General features: G+C 42.5%; 1 protein-coding gene across 7 annotated transcripts in view; it reads left to right on the top strand.

Moving 5' to 3' along the window:
* The window catches only part of tanc1b (tetratricopeptide repeat, ankyrin repeat and coiled-coil containing 1b), an 86,370-nt gene that overhangs the window by 55,194 nt on the left and 16,918 nt on the right, over window positions 1-14,258 (top strand). For all 7 annotated transcript variants that reach the window (XM_084022776.1, XM_084022775.1, XM_084022772.1 and 4 more), the window contains 5 exons: window positions 5,329-5,451; window positions 7,829-8,110; window positions 8,308-8,462; window positions 12,563-12,794; window positions 13,209-13,375. In XM_084022776.1, coding sequence (XP_083878902.1) covers window positions 5,329-5,451; window positions 7,829-8,110; window positions 8,308-8,462; window positions 12,563-12,794; window positions 13,209-13,375 — 959 coding nt within the window. The remainder of the gene's footprint in view (window positions 1-5,328; window positions 5,452-7,828; window positions 8,111-8,307; window positions 8,463-12,562; window positions 12,795-13,208; window positions 13,376-14,258) is intronic.

Here is a 14,258-nt window from a genome sequence, read left to right as displayed (position 1 = left end):
CAGCGTTGCCCTCTGGGGTCCTGCAGAATTCGCACCTCAGATTTTATGCTGCGTGGCAAAGCCCTGAGAGAGCACATCAAGGACAGCGGTGAGACAACTTCATTTATGGCCCGAAGCAATCTATGTTGGTGTCATGGTGTGCCAGGGTTAGTGCTACTTTCCAGTTGGTGCTCAAGGGCATTGTATTTTTTTAAAAAAGATTCTAAAGAAGCTTTCTGAAGTGGGAAGGACCTACAGTAAAAGGATGGATATCCCCCACAAAAAACGTTTTTTTATTCGAACCATTCTCTGAAGACCTTGTGGAGTCGACGGTCTTCAGCTTCATTTTCCACTGAAGGTAGACGATAATGACATAACATTGATAACATTGTTACATCATCTGGCAACAATGCCCAGATGGCTCCTAGAATAAAGCAAAAATAAAAAATGGACTAGCAGTATTATTTCACCCATCTAAATGAAACACTGTTCTGTTCTCGTATCGACTGACTAAACACTGGAACATCAAAGTAGCTACAGCACATGAGAGTTGCAACACAAAGGCCCCATTTTCTTCAAGGCAAAGTGGATTTTATACATCTGTCTCATGCCGATCGACGTGGGTACGGCCGTGCCTCTAGAATGTTCACTCCATGTTTAAGGAATGTCCGCATTTCGCTGGGAAGGGTCATTCGCACTACGCTGGTGAACACACTCACACACTCACACTGTGGCCGGCTTGTCCCTGGACTGCGGCGTGAAGTCGAGCGGCTCTGTGTGGAGCCTGCATGTGCTGCAGTAAGTTGCACAAATGTTGGCGTGCACCACCTGTCACCGCTGACAGGGCCGAGTTCAGGGGCCTCTTTAGGAGCGGTTTGTAATTGCATCATTAGTTGGTAGTGTGAGGTACTATCTTGGCCACCATTCTTTATAGAAAATATTTTCTGTCATATTTTATAAGGCCCATTAAAAAAACTGTCACAACTGCAAACCCGACAGCCACCACAGCCATTAATCACCCTTTTAATATTAAAATATACCCCGTTTTAAGACTAGTAGCTGACCATGTAGGACCAGTAAGGGCTGCAGGGGACACATAGAAGGCACAAGAAATATGGCTTTACTTGGGCTTCTTTGTGTTTTCTGAAATCCTATATGAACTATTTTCATGTCTTTGAAGCAAACAATCTCTGAATATTTAACCTCCCTTGATAATGCAGTCCTCGTTTTGCAGTCCAGTATAAAAAGGCTGCTGAGACATTTCTCAACAAGCAAATTCCCTTTTTTTGCTCGGTATATACATGTCTGTTTACAGTGATTAAGTTTGAGTAACATTTTCAATATGGTGCAGTTTTATAAATCCCAATTCAATAACTAACGATCAAAATTGTATAACCATCAAATACATGTCAGCCAGTTAATAAAGTAATTGTAATAAGAGAAGATATTGTGTTTAAGCAGGTAAATACTGAATATCTTGAATGGTTGACAAAATGTGTCGGCACTCTTTGCCACCTTAACTCTTATTATACATCGGTAATAAGAATTCTATTTTTATGTCATTGCTGGTTTTTGCTGCGTTTTAAAAACGATTACAGAGTCAAAGGGCCATATTAGTTGTGGCCACTGGAATTCCTCGGTTTTGAAATCTTAGCTTGAGCTGCTTGTGGTCGGGTCGCTCAGACGGGGAGAGTCGGGGTCACTGTGGCTCAGGAATGGTGCTGCAGTGCATCTGTGGTGTTTTGCTATTCGACAGAGCTTAGTGGTCTGAGCCCTGTTGAGGTACAGTACACGCTCATTCGTTTCTACTCTTCTGGCAAAACTCTGATAAATGGATCCAAGATCCTTTGTTAGACTCTGCCTTGACCTTTTGGATTATTGACAATCAACATCAGGGAGATGTCTTTCCTCCGTCAAAACCTTTCACAACAGTGACAAGGTAAGAGCGAAGCTCACATCTGTGTTTTATTAGAGATACTGAAGTCATCTCCATCTGGTGAACACAATATGTGACTCAATGATGTTCGCAAAGGTCAGACAGTAATCTTCACAAATTAAAAAATCATGTCTGTCAGTACCGCAACATGAAGGTTATGGCTTTTTAAATTCAACGAGCTGTAGTCTCTCTGTAGGACTGGAACAGAAAGCCATGATGTAACTGTTTTGTCTTCTCTGGCGGTTTTCGAGACAACATCGTCTCCTGTCATTTCTGGCCTGCGTCAACCTGTTTTTTCGATGTCTTCAGGTAGCCATGGAATTCTCCTTTGCCTCCGGCTCTATGTAATCATTGATCTGTTCAGAGATGGAAAAGAAAGCAAAAAAAAAAAACCCAGATAACCCATTCATTTCGTCCAGCTTTCTAAAAGGTCACAGCGACTTCTTTTAAAATGTCCGCTCTCAGAGAATTATTGGTGCCTCTATGTCACAGCAGGGGCAAAAATAAAACCCTTTGCAGCGATCAATCTGCTTCCGTTTTGAAAAGCCATTTAAAACTCTGCGCAGTGGCAGTCCATTGGCTGATCACAACTTGCCAAATGCCTAATCTCGAAGGGACAATGTGTTAGCTAACTGCTCTCTGCCACCACACAGCCATCTGGCTATGTTTGATTGACAGCACCCCCACTATTGAGAATTATGCAATAGGTGTGAAGTAACTGTCCTGATGGCAGGAATATCTCGATGACCTGAATCTCATTTCTTCCTATAGCTCTTTGGTGTTTTTCTAGTGAGGCGTGACCTGGCTTTTGTTTCAACTTGTGCATTCTGTTCCGCTGTAGAAAATCCATTTTAAAGCTAGTCTCCGTTCTGTTTTTATGTTGTACAGGTTGAAGTTATTTGAAGAATATGCTTTTAGCCTGCCTATTGGTAGGTTGGTTGGCTTGTACACCACTTTGTACAAGACAGAAATATGTCACTAACTATTGGATGGAATGGTGTGAAAGGCACAGAAATTCATGACCTGATGGCGGTGAGTTTATGTCTGGGCAAGAAAGAAAGTTTGACAAACAAAAACTGCTCTGGTTTTGAGTTTTATTGCATAATTTGGTATGAATGGTCCGATGCAAAATTATGTCACACAGTGGTTACAGTGAACTCCAACATGAAAAGGCAAAGAGGCTTGCGTGGTGATGAGAATAGTGATTGTATCTACTGGTAAGGAGGGAAGTGGAGTGATGTCAGGGCGAGGAGGAGGACAGTGGTCGGAGCAGAGGAGCTCAGGCTTTTTCTCTGTTCTTTCATGGGAAACACAAGGTTGAAGGTTTAAAAGGGCAAACCTGCCTGAAGAAAAAAATTATTTCCATCAGAATACAGTCTGGCAGATTTGTACTGCTTCAAAGTCACTGCAAGCACAGGTTCAATGTATGATATGTACGTTTGTATCAATGAGTAAGGACATGCAAGAAGAATAAGAACTGGAGACTGAGGGTAAAGGGGGGGGGGGGGGGGGGATAAGGAGGCATCCTGTGGGAATTCTTGGCCTTGAAAGAATTGTGGATAACAAGAGACTTAAGAAAAAAAGGAGAAATTGTTATTCTGCAGGGGCATTATAAGAGACAGGAATGAAGGAGTGTGTGCATTTAAACTACTTATCCAAGTCAAACTGAGTTTTACCTGCAGCCTTTGCTTATTGGACCCATGGGCAAAAAGATGTGCCTGGTGCAGAATGATGTTCAGTGTGGCTTTTGGATTTTCCCCTTCAGTAATGTAAAAGAATTTGGAAAGACGTCTTCCACGTGTCCATTTTGGGCTTTAGTGGTGATTTGCTGCCCCCCCCCCCCTCCTTCTTTCTGTTGTATGCATTTATAATTGTAGTGCTTTTTCCACACATACCTTTCTCTTATCCCTCACCCCACTGCAGATTAATGCTACAGTACATGCCCATTACAAACTCTAATCAGCCACTGGAGGCTAAATCGCTTGGATTTCCATTAATACTTCCTATAATTCACTCCTTTTTTCTTTTTTTTACCCTCTGTCGCTTGCCTACCAATTTTCGGAAAGCATTGCATTCATTTAGCAAGTGCCTAATGCTTTGGATGCTGTAACTGGCTGATGCTAGAGAGGGCGCAGCCAAACCCCTCTGCTCAGCAGCTGAATGCTGCCAGTGTGCCTGCATGGGATCACTGGGGCAGAAGAATCGCTTCTGTGCCCTTAGTGAGCTCATCCAATTCGGAGTGCTTTCCAGAGATTCAGGTGAGGGTTGGCAGTGCACTGTGCCCGCTTGCCCGTTTGACTGCCCAGGTGTATGAGAAATCCCACTGTCCTTCCTGGCTCTGCTGTTGGAAGTAAGTAGCTGCAGTATGGCTCTGCAACTCATTATGTTTGCCTTTCTTTACTTTGTTTGTTGCGAGTTGAACTTTCTCCATTAAAGTGCAAAAGCACCACCCGCAGCAGTAGAAGCGACCATGAGGGCCCTTCTTTTATTTCAGTCAAAGTTGTATTGATGGCAGCTCCCTCAGTTTCTCTGTTGTCAGCAGACGGGATTTAATTAGTGGGACATTCCAGAGAGTAAGTTAGCGACCAAGTGAGGGGAGAGAGGGAGTGAAGAGAAGACTCGTGTGTTTGTGACACTCTCTCCCAGCTGAGGCTGATATAGTCGAGAGCAGAGGCTTTGATTCTGCTCTACAGCAGAGCCGAGCGAGCATGGATCACCATGGTGATAGCATTGTTGAACCGAGAACAACAATTGGAAGAGAGACCTTGGTGCACTGTGCACATCTTTATTATGTTTAGACCACGTCTCATACTTCAGACCGGAGGTTGAATGACTGTCTCATCTGAGTTTAGTTACAAAAGTTGTGTTTTTCTCCGTTATATAACTTGAATATGGTTGTGCATTGACAAATATTGTGGACTGTTCTGCATTATGGCCCTGAAATGTCCTGTAATTAAAAGTAATGAGTAATTTCTAAGCAATATAACCGTGAACCTGAAAGGGAAACATTTCTATATTTCCAAGGCTTTCTCCAATTGGTTATTCAATCTGCATGGTTAAAAACATGAAGGTAATTGCTATTGTACGCCCTAGCGGGGGTGTTTGTGGTAACAGACCCCTCGCTTATATATTGTGCGTGGCTGTCAGCTCAAATCAAAGAAAAAGGGGAGCATTGCCGTCTTGACTTCGGGATACTGTTATTCTTTCTGCCACAGAATACTGGTACCTGCGCACACAGCCCTAAGCAACTGTAAATGTCAGGGCGTGCTAGCTTGCGTCTTCTTCACTCATCTTCTCTCAGAGATGCCAAATGTGTTTCTCTCCCGCGTGCGTTTCTGTCATACTCTTTGCAGTCTATATAAGAAGCATCAACGTTTCTGCATCACTCTCTCTTCATCTCTCTCCGTCTGCAGCGACCAGCTCTACGAAGCTGGAAGACCTGAGCTTTCTCGATGAACAGCGCAACACCCCCCTGCGGACCTCCATTCGCCTACCCTGGCATAACACAGGCGGAAGGCCACCTCAGGACTCTAAAGGTGATTGTGCCTTCTATTATTTCTGTAAAGACACATGAGGCGAGCTAATGACTTTACTAGGCAGTTCCCTTATTATGAGGGAACATTTATGTTGTACTTTTTTTCTGTTGTGTTGTTAAAGGTAGTCAAATACTAGATGTCATATGAGAATAAAGTGCTGTGTTTTGGTTTTAATGGTTTGGTGCATTCATATCCTTATAAGGTAGTGCAGGAAAGAGTGCAGGAATGTTTCTTGCTCTTAAGAGGTATGTGAAAGTACTACAGTTGAGGCATGTTTCATCTGAGGTGGATGTAAACACCCTCAAATTTAAGGCAAAATTCAGCACTTCATCACCTCACAGCCATTGTTAGTTTCAAATAGTGTGTGTGTAAGTGTAGAGCCTCAAAACCGCCCATATACTTAAATTATGCACACAAACGATGCGGCACTGATTTCTATTAAAGCTCTACTGTCGTGTTTCCTGCACACATTGAGTTCTGCTGATAAAATCGCGTCGATGACTCACCAGTCTTTATCTTTGGTTATGTGTTTTGAAAACCTCGGACTCACTGAGAGAAGTCCCACAGCGTGAATATTTGATGAGAACATGAATAATTGAATGTGACATCATTAGGTACTCAAACTATTTAACTCTGTTTTGAAAACAGTCTGTTCCTTTTGTCCACACCTCCTTAAGCATGAGGTTGATACAGAAGCATCGTGGATTTGTTTTTATGTCCCCGACGAATAACTTCTGGTTTTTAGAATATGTATGGATGTATTTATTTTTCCGTTATTGCCGAGGACCACACTTCACGTTATGGTCTTAAAGTGTTCTAGACTGAAGTGAGTGAGATATGGTTAGTGTGGACTAACATTGTACAGGTTAGGTTGTGTGTTTTTATATTTACCCACAGTGTTGATGTTCATGTTTTTCCTGTGTTATTTGTAGTCTAGTATTTCTCAGTAATATATGATAGAACGATGCCTTCAGTCTGACAACAGCAGACAGTCAGATAGGCAGCTATGCTTGCAGAGCTGAGACATGTGAGCTTTTCCATCAGGTTTTAGGAGCAGTGTCCCAGTCAGTGCACTTGTACATATTATACTGCAGGATAAAGAGGCACAATGAATAAAATCGACTAGGAGATATTTAGTTGGAGGTTTTTCCTCAAGGAGATTTGAACTATGCAATTTTATATCATTTCGGACCATTATTATAATTAATATAGATAACTCCAATAAAGCTTAAAGACAAAGCTTTTATATATATATATATATATATATATATATATATATATATATATATATATATATAAACAGTATATTCTGTTAACTGAAAGTCTCACCATTTTTTCACACAAAGGGCAAGTGACTTTGCATCTCCACCATTGTGCTGCATCATGCAGTTGCTCATCTAGATGCTCGCCCCATGTTGTTTTTATGGTGGTGCGGCGCTGCCGCTGTATTATTAATTCTAGGTAATTAATTATGAAACCTCAAGAGAACCTGATATGGAAAGGGAGGAAAAGAGTACCAGCATCGAATTAGAAGTGTTTGTGTGCAGGAAAGAAACCATGGTAAGGTAAATGTAGCAGTTCCTTTCCTGTCCTATTAACTTCCATTGCCAACCCTCTTTCCCCAACAACCACTACTTTGATTTCATTTTGAAAATCATTAAATTTTTTCCCCAGTTTAAAAATTCAGAGCAAACTGAAGCATCTTGAAAATCAAAAGCCAACAAATCAGCTTCTTTTTCTGGAATCTAATTCTACCAATAGTACAAAAGTCATATTAGTACAGCCTAAACTTTGTCTTTAATGGTGCTGAAATACTGCGCTTTAATAAAATGAATGCAAAGGCCAAAAAGAACAAGAAGCTGTACATCATTGTTGATTTAGAATTCAAATGTCAATGAATAAAGCTTTGAACTCTTTGGTACAACCCTACAATGAAGTAGTACTGTATGTGTAATACTTGAAAATGAGCATCAGCAGCACTTCTATTAGTAGTAGTGATGCTAGTATTATTGAGGAGGATCAGAGCTTTAATGGAGTTCCTGAATGGATTAGCACGCTGAGATCTAATTAGTCCTTAAGTGGACCAGATAGAGTCCTCTTTCAAGTCCACTTTCATTGAGATTCCACTTAAATTAACATATATCTAAGTTAAAGCAGACAAAAGACCCTTTTTTAATACTATAGCAAATGCAAAATAAATGGTAGATATGCCAACATGACGACTTATTGGTATTACTGGCAGAGAAAGTGGTATCAATTCCAAAACCATGTTTTATGCCTTGGTCTAAAAAGCAGTACCTGTGAAACTGAATATTTTTGCATTTGTGAGAAACATAATGCCTTGTTGAATTTTAATGCATTTCTTCCTTTATCCCAGCTCGGTTTGCTCCCTACAAACCCGTGGACATCATGCTCAAGCCCTTGCTGTTTGAGGTACCCAGCATCACCACAGACTCTGTGTTCGTGGGCCGAGACTGGCTCTTTCAGCAGCTGGAGGACGTCCTGAAGGCCAGCGAGTCCACAGAGAACCACGGCGCTGTAGTGACGGGCAGTGTGGGTTACGGGAAGACGGCCATTATCTCCCGGCTTGTAGCGCTGAGCTGCCACGGAGGCCGAATGCGCCAGATTGCCTCCAACAGTCCCAGTGCCTCTCCAAAAAGTAAGCCATTTTAGTATTTGCCTTTGTAATGTCATATTTTAATTTTAATATTAGCTTGGAGAGTGTGTAAGTGAAGTGAGGATATATCCACAAACAATCTCCTTAGATAATGCATCATATAACACATAATAATTTGTGTGTGTAATTTATTTACTTTTACATGCTGATGTGACAAAGTCTGTGTCTGCCACTTCCAGGTGGCGGCGCAACAAGCACAGAACTTCCTCTCAGCCAGCCGCCACAGCCCACTCCACCTTCCAGCGCTGCCAACACGCTGAGGACCAACAGCTGCCCTGGGACCCCCGAGATGCAGCGACGCAGGGAGGAGGCTGTCAAACGCCTGGCTGCAAAGGTACGAGTTCAGCCCCCACTGCACCTCAGCATTCTGGAGAAATCACAGTGTCACTGGAGAAAGACAATATTTTGACTCGCTGATCCGTTAATACGATGTTCCGTCCCCCTAAATAACTATTATTATGTCAGTCAGCTTTATCAAAAGTCTTGTAACGATAATGAATCAGTCATTAGTGAAAGTGATGCCCAGATGGTGTGTCTGCTGCCGATGGTGTGCATTAATTGATGTACTGCATCTTCTGTTTTGCTCGGTATATCTATCCTTTGTGCTTATTACAGAGTTGTTCATGGTGTGCAGTCTTGCTTTTAGTATGTATGAGATGTGCTGCAGCGATCTGACGCCGGCTCAGCCCAGTTGATTTATGTGGATATGATTTATAGTTGTTTATGTTCATTTGTTTGATATTCAGCCGGTGAAATATGGACGGTCTTGAGATGTTGAAAGACGATGCCACCGCCGTTCTCTCAGAGACCTTTAATATCACAAGCCTGTTTGATTTGAGAAGCAGGGAGCTTAGTTAAAGACTTGGCCGTGAAAAGGAAATTAGTATTAATGCTGGCTGGCATCTCACTGCTGCAGTACGACTGTGAGGATGTGGGGAGTTAAAAAAACTTCAGCTCACATCTTTAGTTTGCCCTTTTTAGCTCACAGATGGAAGGAATTTGCATTGTGTAGGGGGAGCATTGCCACAGGGTCTCTTTCTGGGCTGCCATGGAACCACACTTAAGAGTAATTAGACACATTTTGTCCTGAATAGCAAACTGTTTGTTATAGCGCAGCAGTCAGACATTCACGTCAGATCAGCTGTGTCAGATTGAGGGGGATATATTGGCAGAAATGGAATATACTATTCATGGCCATGTTTTGATGAGTGTATAATCACCTGAAATCATGCTTGCGTTAGAAAAGAGGCTGCAATCTCATCGTGGGTAATGTAGGCACCAGGTTTTGACGGGGAAGAAGAATGCATGAAATAAAACAGACAAAATGTCTGGTTCTGCTTCATCAATTTTTATCCATTTTTTTTAGTATCCACCGTGACATAGAACTGCAATTCTAAATCAGTGAGAGTGCTCTTTTAGCCCTCAGGCCATCAGTGCACCCTGAATTAAATTCATTAAAACTAGTAAAAAAAAAAGTTATTAGGAGACCAAGCAACAAATGGACATCTGCTAATTATTACAAGTCCCTACCATCTCTCTCTATGGGAAAGTCTGCATATTTTTGATTTCTTCAGCCAAGAGCAGTTATATACTTTTAATCGTTTGGCTGTGATCTGAGCTGCCCTGAGTCAGTTAAATGAAATCACTTCAATCAAGGCTTCAGTATTACTACGACTAATGTTCCTTTCACTCAAAATGCATGGAAAATGAGAGGAAAAAGCCAAATGTCCTGGAAAATGTTGGAAATGATTGAATTATTCCCGTATTTTCCCTGAGCTGAGAATGAACTGGTTGGATCTATCGAGCCTTACATGAAAGCGCTACGTTTTGTGCTGCATCATGTTAAGGTTCAAATCGTAGTTTATGGATGACAGAATGTTGTATAGGCTGCTCTTGGTTACGTCGTGGAAACACTGTGGACACGCCCCCAAAGTCACGTCACATGGTGGCACATGCAGGTTGGATGACATTACATAACGTTTTTTTCTGTCCAACTCGCTTTAAACGGTTAAATTATGTTATCTTGGTCCAGCTGCTAAAGTCGACGTGTCATTTCTAAGCATGTGATGCAGCAAGGAGAGGATTTCATAGATAAGTCATAGACTGCACATCTTCTGAATCAGACTTCCACAGAGAGGAACATATTGGTGAACGGTGTGATCCCCGTCTCTCGTAGCAGCTGGGAGTTATACCATATTTCTGCAATCCGTTCTTCGATCGTGACCAAAATAGTTCAGTGGGCAGACGGATCCCACTTCATGCATTTTGGTTTGCTTCATGAAATCGCTGCTTGCGGCTCCCCTTTTGGTTTTATAATTGCCAACTGCACGTCTTGGGATGCTGCCGTTAAAACATGGCATGCTTTTGTCAATTTTTATTTTTTTTAATCGTCCGATCTTCATCTCTTTATAGCTGTAACTCAGCACCCTGAGATATTTCAGCGGCAGAGACCTGCTCTGGTCTTCACTCCAGCACCTGTAGAGACTGCTGACGACGTCCTGTTCACATGTGAGGTTTATGAAGCTGCACTCTGCTACTCACTGTGCACATCAAGTTGATTTTTCGGGAATACTTACTGTTTGCTGAAACGCTCAGAGGCATTTAATAACTTCTCCTGCTGAGATTTTTAACAAGGAAGATGGGGGCCCTCTGTGCTTCAGAGAATATTTTGGATTCACCGTGGCATTCACTTAACGTGAATACCTTTTGTGATCGTTGGTTGTTAGCTCTTTTGATAGGTGACACAGCTTTGTCGTCATGTTTAATGTGACTGATTACATCCTGGTTTCCCTGTAACACCCTTCAGGGCTTACACTCTTACCCTGTTTTGTGGTGAAATGGGACATGAAATAACAGTTTGCCTCTCTGCCGGTTGGAAACGTCGAAGTTCATTCACCAGACACCTGACTCTGTGCTACCGAGGCTCATCTAAATGTTTATGAAACCCAAGCAATATCCCTCAAGCCAATTATTGCGTGGAGTGTTTCCAACAGGCGCCCAGTGATGTGTGAATACTGATGCAACACCGAGAAGCTTCTGTCAAAGTCTGTCAGTTCTTTTTAATCATCAATGATTTGAAAGTGGTCTCGTAACAGGGGGCACCGAGGCCATTGCAGTTTGTGGTTTACGGCAAGTTTCACATCTCACTCCTATTATAGGAGCACGTTTTGAGGCATTATTTCTCAACAGTAAAGTCATTGTTGTGCCAGTACTGCAGGTCCACTGCAGAGTGTTGCATCATCGTTCCTTGATATTCTCCTTGCATTATGAGACTGTAGTCTACATGACTAGTTACCTATGCAAAGGTAACTTATATTTACTGTATAAATTGTATATTAATTTACTGTATGCCCCAACAGAAAAGTGTTCTCGAGAATATGGTGTTATTTTAAGGTAAAACACCACCAAGGATGTTGTTTTCTTTCTTCTAGACACAAGTCATTTCCTTCCTTTGTTTGTAAATTTCACATTCAGCTAAATACTCACGTAGCTACCTAATTTTCTGACAGACTATCACACTTCTGTAAAGAGCACGCATCTGAAGTTGATATTGCAGTGATGGATGGAGGTGAAATGTGCCATAGACGCAGACAAAGATCGTAATTACCTGTATGAATCACAGTCCCTCCTCTGAGCACCGCCATCAGCAGGCTCCGGATTAGTCTACAAAAAGTTTATGGTATCATTGTTCCTACCCGTTCTTGTTTCAGACCTCTAAATCACTGTCAACATTCTGCAGCCGGAGTGCTTCATAGTGGATTTATTAGTTCATGTGGTTTACATTTCCTCCTTTTCAAATGAAGGAAATATTAATACATGTTAAGATGTCACTGTGGCTTGGCTTGGAATGAAGTAGGCTTTAGCCAGTTATTTTTCCAGGAGCTGATCATCATTGTTGATGGAGCAATAGACTGCAGCAGCAACAGAGTAGCGGGTCTCCTGCTCCTCCTCCTGCTGATCTTGGAAGTGTGTCAGCTCCTCCAGGTTGGACTGTAATTAGAGCAGAGTCATACATCCCCAGGGCATCGCTCCTTCCTTCTTCCCCGATCCCTGTCCCTCCTTTTTGCTTCTAAATCAGACCTCCTTTGAACACTGCAGCAACCGAACTTCAGGCACAGAACATCCTTCTTTTAAAGCTCCACCTGGGATCCACTGACTCCTTTTTATGGTCGATTTGATCTGAGGTGGTCAGCCTGTGCCCAATCACTTAATCATTCTCTCTAAAGTTGCATTTTCAACATAGTTGAAGAGATCATGTGTTGCTTTGTAGAGCTCAGTATGAATGTAAAAGGGAATCAAGATTGTATCCACATAATTTGGATTTTAGTCCACAAGGCTCTTGGCTTTCTAAGCAAATGCTTAAAGGTTTGCATATTTTAATACTCCTTTAGTCTGAAATAACTTCTGTATTTTTGCCTTCTCTTTGTGTTCCAGGTGGTGGCATATCACTACTGCCAGGCAGATAACACATACACCTGCCTAGTACCAGAGTTTGTGCATAGTATCGCTGCCCTGCTGTGCAGAGCACACCAGCTCAGTGCGTACCGGGAGCTGTTGCTGAAGGAGCCCCACCTACAGAGCATGCTCAGTCTGCGCTCCTGCGTCCAGGACCCCATGGCCGCCTTCCGGAGGGGGGTCCTCGAGCCGCTAGCCAGCCTTCGTAAAGGTAAAACCATTGTGCCATATTTCAATATTTCATCTTTATAGGCTTCTACTGTCGTGGCTCAATTTGCTCATGCTATTGATTTATTCTTTAAATAATCTTTAAGTGTTATTATCAGCTCCCTGATTCCCTAGAGTAACTCAACCAGCTGCCACTGAAAGTATGAACCGTTGTCTTTACAGAACAAATGCAACTTGACATTTCAGTAAGGAGTGAAGTGGGAGTTGATGAATCTGAGTAAAAGCCCTTACCACTCACTCACTTTCACCGCACCTTCCGAGAGAGAGGGTTTAGTGACTGCATTAAAACAAGGCGTCCCTCTGCACACTCACTAGTGCAGTTAAATAGAGCTGTTAGGAGCCGTGCTTTACTGCACATCGTCTTACCTTATGGTGGTTATCGTGTGTGTGTTTCCAGAGCGGAGGATCCCAGAGGAGGACCACATCATCCTGATAGACGGGCTGAACGAAGCCGAGTTCCATAAGCCTGACTACGGAGACACCATTGCCTCCTTCATCACCAAGATCATCGCCAAGTTCCCCTCCTGGCTTAAACTGGTGGTCACTGTCCGGATCAATTTACTGGTAAAGAAGAGCTCATTACTAAAAAAAATAAACAGCTTGTCTTACACAAAATATATTTTCTTGCCACATGACTGCACGAACCCTCAACTTTCAGACTCATTAAGCATTTTAAATTACAAAGCACGTGTCAAGGGAGTTAAAATCAGCTTAATTTTAGAATGATCTCAATAGGATTGTAGAGTGTTACAAAGCTTACGTCTGATCTATCGCCTCCTCTTGATACTCTCACTTGACTGCCATCAAACCCTGTGGATTTTTAAAAGTGGGAGAGTTAAAAGGTCTCCAAGCTGCTCCTCCTTGTCATACTCCACTCTCCGGAGTAATTTTTGTCAAGCGTATCCGGGAGCATTCAAGAAGGAACTGAAGTATCAGTGACCCGGGAATCAAGACTGCATGACAGGGAAGGAGCAGTCAGTCACTTTGAGCAGACTAGCTCGGGGAGGAAGTGACACTGGGTCGACCGGTTACCGAGATGTGTTGAACTCACACCGGCGATAGCCGAGGCTCTGACATGCCCGATGAGACACACGACGGCTGATTTTCTGTGGCGGAATGAAGCGTTGAGCCCGGGATAATAATGTGATAGCTGACACCCGGAGCTCGAGCCATTAATGCTCGGGCAGACGTAGGGGAAGCTCGAGTCGGGATGAATATTCGGTTTGTGTCCGTAAATGCAAAATCAATCTGTTGTAACACTGACATTTTGCATTCACGCTCTCATGCATTCGCTGGTAATATTCCATCAGGATCAGTTTATGGTGTGGAAAGATGTTTTTTCCTGGATTTCCTAGGTGACTGCACACAATACATTTTAATTGCTTGTGTTTGATTTCATTTGGACGTGGATGGGCTCTGATTGACACAGCGAGGCAGTTTGTAAATT

This window comes from Eutrigla gurnardus (assembly GCF_963514095.1).
Source record: "Eutrigla gurnardus genome assembly, chromosome: 12".
In the NCBI taxonomy this organism is placed as follows: domain Eukaryota; kingdom Metazoa; phylum Chordata; class Actinopteri; order Perciformes; family Triglidae; genus Eutrigla; species Eutrigla gurnardus.
Note: the sequence above shows the minus strand (reverse complement) of the source record. Positions and strands in the feature narration are given on the sequence as shown.